The sequence below is a fragment of the Antedon mediterranea genome, chromosome 11, assembly GCF_964355755.1.
Source record: "Antedon mediterranea chromosome 11, ecAntMedi1.1, whole genome shotgun sequence".
Lineage (NCBI taxonomy): Eukaryota > Metazoa > Echinodermata > Crinoidea > Comatulida > Antedonidae > Antedon > Antedon mediterranea.
The window spans coordinates 5,066,361-5,084,132 of NC_092680.1; the positions used below are offsets into that span (position 1 = coordinate 5,066,361).

Here is a 17,772-nt window from a genome sequence, read left to right on the forward strand (position 1 = left end):
ACTTTTAATAACTAAAAGTACCTTTTAATATGCTAATATCTTGTAACACTGACACTTGGAAGGTTAATCATAGACACTGAGAGGCAGGAAGACCAATGATGAACTATGTCACCCAGTTGGAAAATGACAGAGATCTCATGGAAGAGCTCAAGCAGACGATGGCAGAGACGTGGAAAGCTTTGGACACGACCGATGATTTGATTTTGAAAATTTTTATGCTTTTAAGTTATCACAAAACGGTCAACTTACCAATAATTGACAACAGGGATGTAATACTCTGAACTATGACCCTGAAACACCTTTGAACTCTGTCCTGGTTCTTGTCATACAAAATCATACTCTGCATTGTCGAACACCACTTTTGAAAAACACAGCCCTGATCTTCATCATTTAACCAAGAATTCAGAAAATTCTTCTGCTGATTTTTATGGCTGTATGTTTTCATTTTTGAGGGTGTCAGTTTTGAGGGTGTGACCTTTACATTTGATGACCCTATTGATGTTTCCTTGGTAACAGATGATGCACAACATCTACAGGTAATTTCTATGATGCTACGAATTCCTTCTAATACTTCTTCAATCTTTAAAGTAAATAAAACTTTATCTCAGTTAAGCCTGGTTTCTATAAAATCGCTACATGACAGAGCGTAGCGATTCTATGGAAACGCTAGAATTTATCGGGGATCTAGTACGCGAGCGCTAAATGTTCTTTGGTACGCGTATACAATTCATCTCCGACAAACTTGACTGCGATGAATTGGGGATCCTTCCTGATTGCGTCGGCAACATCTGCGCATGTAGCGATTTTAATGGAAACGCTGTAGCGACGGTGTAGCGATTTTATGGAAACCATTTATTTATTCTAAATCATATTGATAAAAAAATGATAAAGATTTTAACTTAAAATGTGCTAGAATTTTAAGTCAAAAAAGTGTAAAAAACTACATTACAGTACATTAAGATAATATTAGCAAGCTAGTGAAAACATTTTCCTCTGGTTTTGATTAGTATATTGATATGTCTTGAAGCGCAAGTTAAAATTACTGGTTTACAATTAATGAACTACATGTTAATTAGCAATTAGCTATTGGATGGTAACATTTAACTGACTATGGCAAGTGGAACGTGTATTCCGTCTACGAAAGAGTTTTATCTACGATTAGAACATAAACGTGGAAGAGAACTTTATTTTTTAGGTATTTGAAATTGACATTGTTTCTAAGACAAATCCAGGGAGTGTCATCATTTTTCAGAGGACAGCAATGGATTATTATCCACATTAAAACCTACCATATCTCCATCATTTTTTTCCACTAACGTTGTCAATTGTGATGTAATCTCCTGGAAGACTTGTGATGAGTACTTAGGTGATACAGTTTCTTCTAAATGTCTACAAATATCAATTATAAACAGATAAATATACACATTTCACACACATATTACTTTACTGTTGGGAAGGGTTGATTATTCGATAATGGATTACATATAAAATATAAAACAAACTTTCATATACAGAGTACACAGACAAGGTTGCACAACATTAAAGTTTTAAAATGCGACAGCAATTTAGAAGTTATTGATACCAACCGTTTCTTTGTTTGTTTCAGCGGCGTTCTTCCCAGATACCTAGCCTTGCCCTTTTCATATCTTTCATCGCCACTACTTGAGCTCACGTCTGTAGTTGTTGTCGTGATTCCACCATCACTTTCTGATGCAGATATTGAGGATTTATGAGGTAGAATAGTGTTCCCAAGGTCTCGTTGGATGGCACAAACAAGAGGTGGAACAAGAAACTGCAGGAGAAAAAGAGGTTGAGTTTGGACAATCAATTTCTCAAGTGTACATCATTTATGAGGAAGAATGGTGTTAGCAAGGTCTTGTTGGATGGCACAAACAAGAGATGGAACAAAGAATTGCAAGAGAAAAAGAGGTTGGGTTTGGAAATCATTTTCTCAAGTGTACATCATTTATGAAGTAGATTATTGTTCCCAAGTTCTTGTTGGATCCACAAACAAGAGGGGTTACAAGAAACTGCAAGAGAAAAGGAGGTTGTGTTTGGACAATCATTTTCTCAAGTGTACATCATTTATGAAGTAGATTATTGTTCCCAAGGTGGAACAAGAAACTGCAAGAGTTTTAAATGTGTGCAAACTATTATACTATATTATTAAGAATATGTAAAGAGATTTAGTAAACATTATACAGTATTTTACAGTATAAAGTATCTGGCAAACAACTACGGTAAATAAAAATTGAATTGATAAACTGAAGTTTAATTTAATTTCTAAATTCAAATTATAATTTATATTGTTTTTCTTTTAGGGCAGTCAAAACCTTTAAGGTCATAGGAACTTGTTCCTCAGTTTGTTTGCCTGTATTTTTTATTTGTTAATATATGCATTTCTTTATATTTTTAGAGGAAAATAAATATATTATTATTAAAAAGTAATTTAAAAAATGGAAAGGTTTATGGTACACCACAAAATAGAATACAATACCTGAGTTGATTTGGAACAGCCTATATACTGGATGAGTGCGGTGTTCAATATTTTGGATCGTTTCATTCGAATATCATTAGTTGATTCATAGCCACTAGGTATAAATGAATATACATAATGTAGTATATGACACATACTGTGCTTCAGGATGTCTGCTAGGTAAATAAAAAAACAAAATTTTAGGTTTCAAATTTCACTTTATTCAAGAATTAAAAACAACTTTGACTTTGAAGTGAATTACATGTAAAAATACTGAAACCAAAAAAGCAAAACTTGTAGACGGGTCTGGTTATAATTAACAGGGACTGAAAATTGACCATAACACCTGGGTAACCCCTACTCTTGTAAAAAAATGCACTGTGGTTCCTTTTAAGTGCACACGAGCCAAAAGTGTACACTGGACCCCCAGGTTAAGTCCACATTTGCGAAGATAGGTATGTGTTTTCTACAAGTGTTTGCTGGCTTCTTAGGCTGGGTTTTAGGTACAATGATGAATAGAATTATAATTAATTAATTTTTTTTCATTTAGTTTGTCTCCATAAAAATACAATATAAAAAACGTGGACAAAGAACAAGAAAACATCCCACAAAACCAGGCAGAGACAGGATTCCTAAAAAGCGATAACTTAATCACTATCTAGTAGGTCTCCTATTGCACTGATTGCATTAAAACATTTAGAATAAAATTTGTATAAACATTAAAAATGCATATAATACTATATAAAAATAAATTAAAATATATTGTAATATCATTAAAAATAGTCAATACATAGCAATTAAATGGGAACAAGAACAAGATATGGGCTAGGGATACCACAACACAAATACATCCATGTGAGATAAACGCATTTCTCTTCTAAAATTAAATACTGAATAACAAACCTGTTTCTCTTTGTAGAATTTTGCCCTCAACCAAGCACTTAATTACCGTTACCATCATTAGATCAATATTGTACGGTGACAAACAATAGCGCGGCTTATCCTGCGAAACAGCAAACACTTGGAGGAGACATTTGCCTAACATTGCTTCTAACTTTTCTTTATCACTGTCAAAGAAAGATATATTATTACATCTGTAGCTTGTTTAAGGTAAAATTTACATGTATCGGTGACAAGGATTAAAATGCTAATATGTTCACACAGCCCGCATTCCTTAAATTAGTAACTGATGAAAACAGTATTCTGGCTTTAAAAGCAGGAGTCTCTCTTTGCACATGATTGATGACTGTTTTCCTCAGGCGAAAAAGATGTTCGTTCTTGAAAGACTGACCCTAATCGTCTGAGCTCAATTAAAGCCAATCTTTTAGTTGTCTTTTTTCATGTGCAATATGCACACATTTTCACTGGGCTAGTTACCTTCAGATTTTACTTGCCATTAGTGTGTTGATGCCAATAGTGGTCTGAGTTTAGTACTAAATTGTTTATGTACACTTACATTGCAGTCATAACATCACAATGGTTGCTGCTTACACGTTGCAGCAAACCTGCCATCATCTCAAACAGGTAGTCAGTAATCTCTTGTGAATACAGGCCAGATGTTTCAATAAGTTGACTGATTAAATCTAGAGACACCTGTTGATAATGATATGCAAATAGTTTTATTAAAAATTGAGAAACATTACAAGATATAAGTGAAAGTATTGCGTTCTCAGACATGCATATAGATAGATGGTGATATTTGCATAATGGTATTAAGGGATATCATACATATTATGTAAAGCTTTGTCTACAAACTAATTTGACAAAAAAAGTGTGATTTGCCCAAATATGGTAGTGATATGCCCAAATATGATAGTGACATGACATCATCATGTCCATATATGGGCACATTTGATAGTGTAGACAGGGCTTAAGAGGTATATGTTTTGACTCTTTCCTCTGCCATGTATGCTCACGCAAAATACTCTTTTTTCCCTCCTCTTATTGCCTCGTCCTTCATATGGGAGGAAAGCTTTATTGTTTCATATACATACAATGCACATATCCACAATAAAGAACTTGGTATACTATTAAAAAAGCGTAAGGGATCATCTGCCAGTGTGCAGAACATGCTGGGCACAGCCAAATCAAATTCTCAGTTTCCAATTAAACATATCAATAAAAACACAATACTCATAAAAAGATGATGAAAAAATGTGTTTTATTTGTTTTGTAAGATTAAAGTATTGAGCTGTATGTACACTTACTAGTTTGACCTGAATTTGACCTTGATCAAGCTGGTGAGCAAATGTCATCCAGAGTAATGGAACATTGCGAACACAAAGATGGCAGATATCACTGATCAGGTCTTTTAAAATGTTGCTAAATAATAATAAAAATAATGAAAATTGTGAACAATTAAAATTTAAAAATTAGTTAAATTATTTAATACAGCAGAACCCATATTTAGAGACACCCTTATTCGTGAAACTTATCTGGTAATTATTCTACTATTTTTGTCTTTGTAATATATCTTGTTTTTGTTTATTGTTCAAAACCTTTTTAGATTTTTTTTAATTGGACAACTGTTATGACCCATATGACTCTTTTTAATAAATTTCTCAATAAAATGAGAAATAAAACCGTTTTTCTATACAAATAAGTATATATTATAAATAAAAGAGGCAAACTAACCTGAAATAAAGCTGTAAATAGTAACAACTATAGTAATACTCAATAGTAAGAGGTAAGGCTTCTGATAACAGAACACTAAACTCCTCTTCAGCATCCTAAAAAGAAATGTTAAACATCATTTGATATACTACACATTATACAAGTCTATGACAAACAAATGTGGTACTTTCCACTCTAAAGCCCTCTAGACTATCAAACGTTATGAGCCAAAAAAAAATGATGATGTGCCCATATATGGACATGTTGAAAAAAGGTCGCCACATGCTAAAAAACTACCACTCCAACTCAGGTACATCTCTTGCTCATTTTCACAGACATTTGATCTATTTTAAGCTGTCTCACTACGGTATCAAACTTTATGCGACAAAAGAAATGTGATGTGCCCATATATGGACATGATGATGTCATATCACTACTATATTTGGCATCTACCATGATTGGGCACACTTTTTTGTCTAACTAGTTTAATAGTGTAGACAGAGCTTAAAGTTCTGTCTAGACTATCAAACTTTATGTAACAAAAAATGTGATGTGCCCATATATGGCAGATTCTCAAATATAGCAGTGATGACATCATCATGTCCATATATGGGCACATCGCTATTTTTTGTCATATAAAGTTTAACAGTGCAGACAGAGCTTTAGGAGAATACAATCTATTCTGACTTTAGTGTTTATTCACCAAGAAAACATAAAAACAATTATGTTCAAATTACCTTGTATTTCAGAAGATCTTTTGAATTAACTTGAAAATACTGAAATATTATGCCCTCCTCTAAGAGTTGGATTTCACCTCCGTTAAAATCCCTGTCATGAATTTCACTCAATTCTGAATAAAAACAAGCTTGATCCAGTCAACTTTTCCAATACCGGACTTTTCTAAAGGACCAAAAGGGGCCAAATACTTTTTTAACCATTTAAAACACATTCTGAATACCAGACTTTCCAGAAACATGACATATTAGGTCAGCCCAAATGTGTATGGTATTGAAAGAGTTGACTGTTACTTTTAAAAGAGCATGTTGATCACAAAATATTTCTTCTGCATTTCATATTTTTGGAGATTTTCAATATTCTGTAAAAACATTTATACCTGTAAGAAGATCAATGAAATCAGATATGAGTTCATGGAACATTCGTGGGCACTTGAACCTGAAGTTCTTGAGTAGAATACATACAATGTCTTGTACTTGGCTGTGGATTGGCTCACAGTCATATTCATTAAGAATGCGAATCAGTTTTAACAAAATCCAACAGCTTAAATCTGAATAAATTAAAGCAAAGATTAATGTAATTAAAACTAGAATGTCAAAATGTGTTTATTTCATACGCATCCAAAAGCGAGTAACTCGCCAATTACAGGATGGATAAACTATTTCATAATTTATCATGCTTATAAACTAAGTCTCATTTGAGGCTTAGGGAGTGGAGTTGAAAGAGTCATGAGTTATAACCCTAGGTCAGGATTGGGATTGGAAGGCAAGCATGTTAACCACCAAGCTACGGGAAACTCCACTACAAATAATGCAGATAATACAGTTGGGAAGAAAAGAAAGAAAGAAGAATGGAAAATGTAAGCATATTGTTGGATAAAGTATCTTTTCTATTTAGGCTATAAACAGTTTTTCATTTTCTTTCCTAGAATTCTATATCATTGCTTGGAAGATTATAAGTGTAGTGGGTTATAATTGTATTTTTATTTGTATTTACTGGGTCTTCTAGAAGAACAGTCTTGTACAGAAGAGGTCACTCAGTACAAATACATTTTCTAAAGCTCTGTCTACACTATCACAATTTATGTGAACAAAAAATGTGAGGTGCCCATATATTGACATGATGATGTCATATCACTACCATATTTAGGCACATCATACTGTTTTTGTCAAACCAGTTTGATAGTGTAGACAGAGCTAAAGAACTTTTCTTCTGCTGTAAATTGATGAAATATTGTACAATCATAAAAGTATTGCTTACTTTTACATAAATAATATTCTGGGTCAATTGTTGATTGGTTGGTTGCTCCATTCGAGTCATCAGATGAATGTACTGCACTACAACAAAATATTTGTGGAAATTGCTGGATGCAGAATTTCATAAAGTTTAGTATCACTACGCTTTCTGGGGTTCCTTTTTTAGACAATTCTCTAGAAACTGTGTAAGAAAAATGTATTTTCCTAAAATTAGGTATAAAAATGGGTGTCTAGAGGATCTCTGATATATCTAAGTTTTCTAGATCTGGAAATCAAATCAGATATCAAGAAATGAGTTTTCTAGTTCCATTCTTTAACTAGAAAACTAAGATCATCAAATGGATTATTAATCAGAGGGTATGTTATATGAATACTATATATATGTTTTTTTAAAAATAATATTGTAACTTGTAATAGAAGCATACAAAAATACCGTACACTCTAGATCTAGAAAACTTGAATTTATCCAAAATCTGTGTTTTCTAGACACCCATAACAAATCTTTGTTTCTTTGATATAAAGACACAGTTTAACAAAAATGCTATCAAAAACACAATCTTGTTAAACAATACATAGGCCTAGTTTTACAGTCAGATAGTTAAACAGGAGTGCAGATCAGGAAAAAAAAACTGTTCTGCCTCTGTTAGTTTAGTGTTTATACAATGTCCTGGGCAAAATTATAACCAACTTTTTTTTCTCCTCTAAGCCTACTTATCTTTTCCCCCTTACCTTTAGTTATGTTTGTAAGATGGTCCTGTACAAGTTGACAGAAGATTCTACGCACCGTTTGTAATGTTGCCCTTTCTCTTGGCTGTGTACACATTCTATGTAAAATAATATCACCAACAACAATAAATAGTTGTTGGTGTATAAATTTAATAGCTGGAAATTAGTAACAAATTACAATGGTGAATCAAGGTAGTATTTTACTGTAATATGTATATATACATGCGTTTATTAAGGAAAGGAAAAGTTATCTATATTTTCGTTAGCTTACGTGTCTGTCTCTTGTAACATATTTAAAGAGGCTCTGAGGTCATCCAATGATGCATGCATGCTGCTGCCAGAACGGTTTGTTGCGGGACTGTCCGTCATCATGCAATATCTATTACGTCTGTGAGAAAACATGAGGAAAAAAACATAACTAGGCCTGGACACTGTACTGTTGAGTAGCTTGGTTAATATTAGAAATAACCATTGCCTAGCCTAGTTAGATGATGGATATTTTATTTTGAATAACATAATACATAAACAGTTTACATTCTTCTGGCAGACAACTACAGTACAGTATGAGTAGGCCTAGAAGCGGCACTACTTTTCCAGTACACCAGTCGATTTTATAAAACATGATTGATCGTCCAATAAATAAATTTAATAAGGCCTCTCTATACTACTAGCCTGATAATAAGCTAGTTAAAGTTACGTAGCCTAGGCCGAATACAGGTCAACCCGTACCCAAATTTTGGCTTACTCGTACCCAACATTTTTCCTCACCCGTACCCATCATTGGCTGACTGGGTGGGCCTGGCGGGGCCTGCTTAACCTTTTGGCCTATAGGCTAGCTACCTAGGGCCTAGGCCTAGCCTAATAAAAATAAAGATATATAGCCTAATAGCATATACTACTAGGATAGGCCTAGTTTACTCTCCGTATTATTAAATGTACTCTTAATAATGGCCCTTACTCTTCATTAAAAAAAGAAAACACAGATTAAAGTTCGCGCGACACCCGATTTATTACTTTGCATGCTAGCTAGGGTTTTCCTCGGTTTTTTGATGTAATGCACAAATGTTATGTCGTGCAAAAAGCGTCAACTATTGTTAGAATGCGTCAATAATTGCCTTACGTACGTTACTCTATTCATCTAGTTTTATAGCACAATTTTCCAACATGCACTTAATATTAATTTGTGTAGTACAGTACAGTATATGTTTTTTAATAAATCTGTATCTGTATCTGTAATAAGTTTTTTTTTCTGCAAATTTAACTCCGATAAGTAAAATCGTACAACTCCTCCTTTAAGACACCATATTCAGAAGGGAGACCCTATTTATATTAGGGGAGACCCTTGATGAATGAGGGGAAATGTTTGTTTTAATAATAATATTCCCTATTCCACCAGGAAAACCTCGCTGGCGTCCCTTAATAAGATGTATTTTTATGTATATTTTTTATGTTGACATTTATATAGTAAAATATTGCATTATGGTGTGTGGATATTTTAGAAAACAATAAAGACAAAACAAATTGACATAATAATTAAGAATCTTGAATATACTTTATTTCTGAATGAAACAAACTGAAAACACAATAGATTATAAAATCTTTGGTGAGAGAAGGTGGAAACGTGGACGAGAAAGAACCCTCAAATCCAATATGAAAGGCACACATATAGAAAATGTTAATAAGTTAGATCACAAATATCATGAATTAAGAAAGTTCATTATTAAAACATTACAAAATGACTTCCAAGCACTAATGGAAAAGATAAGAAAGGATCTGGCGGAGGACTAGGTTTTCTACAGACAGGAGCTATGTCATAACAACAACTTTCTAATGGAAAAATAAATGGATCTGCCAGGGGCTTTCTATGTGTCATAGTTAAAACTTTCTAAAATTTTTCTCAGAGTTATTCAACATTTTAACATTGAAGACTTCTATGTTGTAGGAAATGAGTACATTAATTATATTAGGAAAGAGTTAAATTTCACTCTTTCCTGATAAGATTTTAGTCCATTTTCTGAACTGTACCATAATGGAATAATACACACTTGTGCTCATCATGCTAACACCATCAAATATACAATTTCTTCCAAGCTAAAACCTAAAACCATTCTAAAATAATTATGTCTTGCATGTATACAACCAAATTTACAAAACTTTACTAGTTTATACAAGTTTAGATTTCTAGAAATTTATGCTAGTATAACACTCAACTATTGATGATAACTTCAAGTTTGTCGCAAAAAGTCCTGAATAATTAAACAATATTTCTTCATAAAATAATATAATATTGAAAGCACTGTAGGTAAATTAAATTATGATTGGTACTGGCAAAATGATTATTAAAATATTATATTTTAAATATTGGTCCATATTGAGTAATAACAATTATATATATATATATATATATATATATATATATATCTCTCGAAAATAACGCAACTAAAGGCCCATTTACACTAGGAAGATAATGATCAACGATAAATATTAAATTAAATTCTTGTTGATCTCTATCTTTGACAGACTATTAATATATGTTTGAAAAAATCTTGGATACACCCCTGCGAATAAACACTACTACATAGTCGTACCACAAACATAACTTTACTAATGTCTTTAATTCTGTAGAAATTATAATTAAGTCTTACATAGTTATACAAACATACAAATTTATCAAAGGTTGTAGTATATGTGCCAATCCCCACATAATCATATTTTAATTGATACTGTACACATAAACATCATTTAAAATTAAAGTTGATTTGTTAATTTTATTTGCAAAGCAAATCTCACTTTTTTTTCATATAGTTCAGTTTAAATACAGGTATTTTTAAATATATTATTATGACTTAATAATTAATATTAATAATCTTTTGACATAATTCCAACCTCACACACAACTTAGTTTTTTTTTTCCGTTTATCTTTTGAAAAACAAAAGATTTCTATCCAATTATTATTCATCTATTACAGATTCATTAAATAAAACATTTGAAAAAAAAACAAAATAAACATTTTTGTTTAATTCATTAATTATATTTTTACTTTTATATTTGCCCTGATAATTTAAATTAGAAGTTATATTTAATTTCATGATTTGTTTAGCTTTTTATAAACACACATATTTGTTAGGAAAAGATAACATCTTTTAAAATATGATGACCAAATTCATACAGTAAAATTAGATGCTTTAGTAGAATCTTTCTACTATAGACTATTTAACTTTTAATCCCTTTTACCACTTTATCAACATCAAAGTACCCTTTCAATTTTGGGAGAGAGGCAACATAAAATGTATAAAAACAAATATCAATTATATACGGTAATAACAAAAAACCTGTGCGTATAAACGAAAAAGTATATATATATATATACAATATAATCTCGTATCTCAGCATCCTTTTTTATGAATATTTTAAGGATAAATCATTAATTGCACTTTTAACAACTATGAGAGTTTTCACACAACACCACACTTTGAATCAAATAATATAAGAAATGTGTGCATTCAGTTAAAAAAAAGGTTTATCTAAAACCCATACAAGGTTAGATCATAAACTATTATATTACTTAATAACAAACAACGTTTGCTAATAATAATAAAAAAAATGAATAAATTATGTATGTATGAAAACATATTTTGGAATGTAATTGTTTTTTATTAATTGGTTAATATTTAGTTTAAAATAGCAGTAATACAAAAAATATAAGAAACACATCTTTTATAAAGTATAAGAACTTATAATAATATTATACAAATAAAGTCATACTTTCCATAAACCCAAGTTTATAAAAGAATAGAAATGACAAGGCTAAGTAATTTTAAAAATTGAAACGTCATTGTATTCTAAATGCTACACTGGAACTTTACAATAAGGATCTTTCAATTTGCAACCAACTACTACAGTACTAGGACCAAATGACCTAACTTGTCATCGCAAATTAAAGCTACCTAATACCCTATTGAACATACCCTTTACCCAATGGCGTAACGGCTATAAGCACTCACTGGCTAAACCCAGGAGACCTATAGCTTAAGGGGCTCCAGAGCAACCCCAATGCAACTACCCAGTGTTGGAGGGCCTTTCCTACCAGGCGTTACGCCACTGGCTTTACTCAACAAACTACAATGACTAACTAGGTATGAACAAAAAGAAGAAACAACACACTAAAATAATAATAATTAAATCTAAAAATAAACATATTTCAGTGCACATATTATATATTTAAAACCACCTATTGTATTGAATACAAAATATTCATTAATGTGTTTTATTTGTTTATATATATTCAGCTATGATATTATAATAATTATGAGGCTTATTCTTATTAAAAATATATTTATCTTAATATACATTGCTATATGTAAATATAATATTTACCAAATATATAAATATAATTTACAGACAAAAGGTGGTTAATTTGCTGTATAATATTAGTTACCAATATTGTAAAGGTCTATAATATTTATATATATTATTTGGCAAATTGTACAGTTTTAATTGATTATAATATAATTGGTTATATACTATGCTTAAATGTATTTATACTTTAACATGAAAGACAGTCAATTCTAAATTGACCAGAAGCAAAATCACATTTTAGAATTTTAAATATTATGAAATTTTACTGATACTATGGGTATTCAGGCATAACCTATAAATGATGTGAGAGAGACCAAACACATCCAGATTTGATTTGTTTCTTAACAAAATATCATTTTCTAAATAACAAAGAACCAATATTGAGTCAATTTTATTGGTTTCAAATAATTTAAAGATAGTTAGTACCTAACTGAAATCTACAGAGACCTCAAGGATCTCAGTTCTCTAGAAATCTTGAAAACAGATACTCCCCACTAAAACCTCTCAATATTGCATATCTGTTTTCATGAAATCTTGAAAACAGATATTCCCCTCTAAAATATACAATATACACATTATTGAGAAGTTTTAATGAAGGTCTCTGTTTCGCAACACCTGCTGATGGTTTTATTCTCACAATTTCTATTATATATTTTCATAAAAAGGCACCTTTAATATAGTAAGCAAAAATGGTTTCCAAATGTTTATACAAAGTTGTAAAGATTTAATTTCATGCTCAATAATATTTATTGAATACAATTACTGTATTGTGTTTTATACAATAAGTGATAACAGCTTGTTTATGATTCCAAATATTCAGAAAAACATAAATTAACTCCAAACAATGAGATTGAAGTTAATTGATTTAAAAATCAAAGCATTGAATCATAATAACCTTCCCATCATTTTAAGTCAATTTAATCTTAAGAAAGATGCACTTAAAAATTATTAGAGGAAGAATGATTATATACTTAAGTGATTGTGTAGGGACATTTGAATCAAAATTACATTATGTCAAATCCATGTTTACTGTTGTACTTTATGAATATGATGGGCGTGGAGTGGAGTGATGGAAGTAGAAAAGGGGTAAGGCTTTGGCATCTGAGGTAAGACGGCTATAGGCATGCAAACAACCTTGAATACAAACAGTACAGTATTCCAAGTTCTTAGTCTCAACAGATCTGAATTCAATACAAAGTTGTAACATTTCAAATATCTAATGCCCTTTTCCATCAACGAGGTCAGGTCATAGTTCAACCTGAGGTAGACTATTATGAGTTGACTGGAAAGATATTTTTTTACTGTTACTCACTAGATAGCAAATGGATACATTTTCTAAGGTGGGTTTTGTTAGATACCATGTGAAAATAAAAAAAAAATCTATTTTTTTTAACAATTGAAAGCTCTTTGAAACTAGTCTACCAATGAGGTAATAACTGTAAGTAAAATACAATATGCTAGCTCCTTGCAACATCTGTAACATGTGACTGTTTCTGCATCGCTACTGTGTCAATGTTTTCTCTTAATAGCAAGGTCATGAGTACAAAATTTGTGTTCATCCAACGGTTTTCAAACAATGAATACAGAATTATTCTTTGAAAACATCTTTGCAAACAGTCAATAAAAAATTGATGAACTTGTATTTGTCTTAGATCTGCATGATGACGCCAACAAAAAACTCACAATAAGCTACAGCTAAACTCCCTAGCTAGGTTGAAGACAGCCATGGAAGCATTCTTTAAATCAAGGTGTTTATATAGGCTCCTAAGCAGGTTTTGTGTTATAGTTCACCAGAGTTGGTTTTTGCTTTGGCATCCATGACTGGTTCTGACTCTGGTATTGCGGTTACTGATTTGTGCAGGTACTGTAATGAATCTTGCACCTAAAATTAAAAAGGAGAAAAACAATATTAACATCAATTATTTATGAAAATAACATGATCCATACTGTATAGAGTCAATTCTCTCAATACCGGACACCTTTAGACTGGCCAAATACAGTATGTATGGTTTTCCGGAAAGTCTAGTATTCGGATGGTTTTCCGGAAAGTATAGTATTCGGAATGTGTTTTTAATCTAAAAAAAAGTGAATTTGAGACTATTTGGACTTCAAGAAAAGTCTGGTATTGGGAGAGTTTCCGGTTTCCTGAGACTCCGGTATTGGGAGAGTTGACTGTATAAGATCACACCTAAAAATCCTTTTTTTATACTTCAGTCAAAGACTGTGGTCTCCGAGAGGGCCCAGTTATAATTAGTGGATGTGAGTGAGAGTGGCTGTGTAAGTACTAACCCCCTACTCGTCTCAAAAGGTGTACTGGGTTCTTAAAGTGCACATGAGCTAGATGTGTACACAGGACCTACGATTTATAGTCCTTTACCGAGAAGACTCAATCTACCACCAGAACCATAAAACGAGTGAGCCTCGAACCCTTGTCGATGTTATGGATACGTAATTACAGTTCCAATGTCTTAACAGCTGAGCCACTCACTCGCTCTTAATAATTATATTGACTTTACTGTTTTAGAATGCCTTTCATGACTCTTAGGAAATCCATGTCTATACTGTGGGAAACTAGAACTACACTTGGGTTGTACACATGAATCATCGTGTATAAGATGCCTCATTAATAGTGAACAGAATTATTTAAAACATTATTAATAGGAAGCAGACCTTGGCTAATGATTGCAGATGTTCCTCCATTAATAACTGTATTGACTTCACTGTTCTTGAATGCCTCTCATGATTTTTAAGAAATCCATGTCTATAGAAGAATCCAAATAATGAAACCAAATGATCAATCAATCAGCATTATTGACAAAATAATTTAATATTATATATATATATATATATTTATAAAATTCAATTGCCATAGACTTACAAACTCTGGTCATCTATCCCAACATCAAGATTTGTTTGGTCGCATTCTGGACTAAGCCGCCAAACTTTAAAACTAAGTAACAGCGCTGATATGAACAGGAAAACAATTCTGTAAGATTTAAACAGTTTATTTTGGATTGTTTTGAACTTATCATCTATTATTCATCACAAATCCATCTATTGTTATCCATCTTAATTGTCATAGATTAGAAAAGAACAAATACAAACGAAACCAATATCAAATGAAAAGAGTTACAAATCCAAATGTCAGGTTAACTAAAAAGCGAAATGAATCACTGTCAAGTGGCTCACCAAAATGGAAAATTATGTTCTGATTTAAAACCTATTCTGTTAAAATAATTTATTATTTTTTCATAAACTTTTATTTATAATACTTACAAGAAGAAAGTGACGACTAAAAATAGCTGTGAGTGAGGTAAATTCCGTATAGAGCTTCCTGTCCTTAGTAACGACTTAAAGACGCTGATTGCACAAACCACTAGATTATAAAGAAAACAAATATTGAGCCGGTGGTCTTTGTATGTTTTCAAAGTAAAGTAAAGAAACCGTGTTAATCAGTCTATACAGTTGATCTTCCATAAATGAGCTTTATTTTTGTTTCTTTTTTGGTTGATTGCATTGTTTTATATTGTACTTTTGATAATGGTTATCATTTTTATATTTAGGTTTGGTTTGTGCCGCTGTTGCAAAGGCATCAATCCAAAAATAAAGTTATTATTATTATTATTATAACGGGATATAGGTGGGGACAAAGTTTTGCAACATACTAATTGTGGCAAAGTTAAACTTACTTTCTTTCATTCTTTGACCAAATGAAGATTTTGAGGAGACTTTCGTTGGTGGAGTTCTTTGGCTTTCTGTAGTAACAGGATTGGAATTTGGATCTAATGTAAACGACGTCTCCTCTTCCTCCTCCTCAACTTTTAAACATTTGCTGTCAAACTATAAAAAAACAAAAACAACCAATATTAATTCAAAATTCCTAATATTTTATCATTTATCATGCTAATTATTGCCTCATTTGAATACAACTGTGTAATATGTATATAAGTACTCTAAGTGTTGATTACACTTGATGATAAGAATAGTATTCTCAAAACATGTCATGACTCATTAAATGCCTTACGATTTTGATTTTAACTCGAAAGTTTGGTGGTATCATACATGATATATCCTAATAATTTATTTTAGATGCGCTTTTACAGTTTAATTTGAAAAAGTACTTTAGCTTGTTTAAAAATCATAAGATCTGGGTTCTATTTCCTCAAACCTTAATCAATAAACATTTTAAACAATAAATATGAGTAAAAATCATTGTTTTTGCATTTAGAACGGGGATTTTTTACCAAATATCATTTACCAATTATAAAATTTAAAAGTCTGTTATTATACAAAAATGTAAACAAGTACAACTAAAAATGATAAAACTTTAAAAATATATGTTTACATTTCTCTACAGAACAAATATACATAATAAAATATAAAGGGGGACATGGACATAACATTATGAAGATGTTACCTCATTACTGCAAATACAGCAATTAGTCTAAGTATATTTTACATAACCTTGGGGATATTGTGTAATGTTGCCATGGTAATTCATTGTATTTATAGTGATAAAAAAATAATTGCTTTTTCCTGATTAAGCATTCCATAACAGTGATTATCATCCAATAATAGATGCTGTATTCATTGAGTATTAACACCGTTTACAAACAAATTTAATGTGATGTGCCCAAATATGGTAATGAAATGCTTAAATATGTTAGTGATATGACATCATCATTTCCATATATGGGCACACCACATTTTTTTTGTCACATAAAGTTAAATAATGGAAACAGAGCTTTAGAATAGCAAACTTCCAAGTGCTCTGTTTGGTTTTCTCTTCAATATTTGGTTGTATTTCCACCCTATCCTTTTTAACTCATTAAAAAACTCCATACATTCCCACTATTAAATACACCTTCATTTTTCGTTCCCAAAAATCTTTCTTCAACAAACCTATTGAGCAAGACTTTTCTCAGGAACACATCGCATCAAACATACTGCCTAACACTCTAGGCTAATTAGCCTAATTAAATTAACCATTTCCTAGAAACAGCCAGTGGATACAAGTTGCCTTGCCATTTGTTTTTTACAAAATCATTATTGTGTAAGAGCAATCTCTTGATTCATGAATAGTTCATGAGGCAAAATACAACCGTGGATTAAGTTCAGATCACTGTGGCTATTTTCAGAATACCTTAAGTCCTGTCTACACTATCAAACTTTATGTGATATGCCCATCGTATTTGGGCATATTACTACCCCACTTTTTTTTCACTTTTTTTTGTCAAACTTGTTTAAAAGTGTAGACAGAGTTCTTGTAAAACAAAGACCATAAATGAATTTGTACAAATAATATAGTTGCTTACATTGTTTACAACATTTTCACTATCTGGTGTATCCAGTTCACTGTCATTTATACTCGATTCCCTACTTCCTGAAGGAACAGCTTCCTGAAAAAAACAAAAGTTTTACGATATTATTTCTGAATTTGCATTTTCATAATTATGTAAATGCACATGTAAATGTAATTATAATCATCATCAGTCTTAACGAGAAAATGAGGAAATTATAATAAAATAAAAATATTTGTGCCATTATCAATCAAGGTAAATGGTTATTGCGTAAAGAGTAGGCACTCTGGCCAATGGCAGCAACAG

The 17,772-nt window shown here is 31.4% G+C and overlaps 2 protein-coding genes across 5 annotated transcripts in view; both read right to left on the bottom strand.

Moving 5' to 3' along the window:
- LOC140063052 (serine/threonine-protein kinase ATR-like) overlaps window positions 1–8,132 on the bottom strand; it is an 11,271-nt gene extending 3,139 nt beyond the window's left edge. Inside the window, exons 1-13 of the mRNA XM_072109482.1 lie at window positions 8,078–8,132; window positions 7,810–7,904; window positions 7,085–7,261; window positions 6,204–6,374; window positions 5,827–5,939; window positions 5,111–5,205; window positions 4,684–4,798; window positions 3,933–4,069; window positions 3,380–3,543; window positions 2,498–2,652; window positions 1,587–1,792; window positions 1,290–1,389; window positions 250–580 (exon numbers count right to left, since the gene is read on the bottom strand). Of these exons, the coding sequence (XP_071965583.1) occupies window positions 250–580; window positions 1,290–1,389; window positions 1,587–1,792; window positions 2,498–2,652; window positions 3,380–3,543; window positions 3,933–4,069; window positions 4,684–4,798; window positions 5,111–5,205; window positions 5,827–5,939; window positions 6,204–6,374; window positions 7,085–7,261; window positions 7,810–7,904; window positions 8,078–8,097 (1,879 nt within the window). The 5' untranslated portion in view covers window positions 8,098–8,132. The remainder of the gene's footprint in view (window positions 1–249; window positions 581–1,289; window positions 1,390–1,586; window positions 1,793–2,497; window positions 2,653–3,379; window positions 3,544–3,932; window positions 4,070–4,683; window positions 4,799–5,110; window positions 5,206–5,826; window positions 5,940–6,203; window positions 6,375–7,084; window positions 7,262–7,809; window positions 7,905–8,077) is intronic.
- A 1,207-nt stretch (window positions 8,133–9,339) lies between these two features.
- LOC140062390 (uncharacterized) overlaps window positions 9,340–17,772 on the bottom strand; it is a 61,164-nt gene continuing 52,731 nt past the window's right edge. For all 4 annotated transcript variants that reach the window (XM_072108588.1, XM_072108591.1, XM_072108590.1 and 1 more), the window contains 6 exons: window positions 17,482–17,565; window positions 15,856–16,006; window positions 15,443–15,542; window positions 15,045–15,152; window positions 14,837–14,927; window positions 9,340–14,048 (listed from right to left, as the gene is read on the bottom strand). In XM_072108588.1, the coding sequence (XP_071964689.1) occupies window positions 13,947–14,048; window positions 14,837–14,927; window positions 15,045–15,152; window positions 15,443–15,542; window positions 15,856–16,006; window positions 17,482–17,565 (636 nt within the window). In that variant the 3' untranslated portion in view covers window positions 9,340–13,946. The remainder of the gene's footprint in view (window positions 14,049–14,836; window positions 14,928–15,044; window positions 15,153–15,442; window positions 15,543–15,855; window positions 16,007–17,481; window positions 17,566–17,772) is intronic.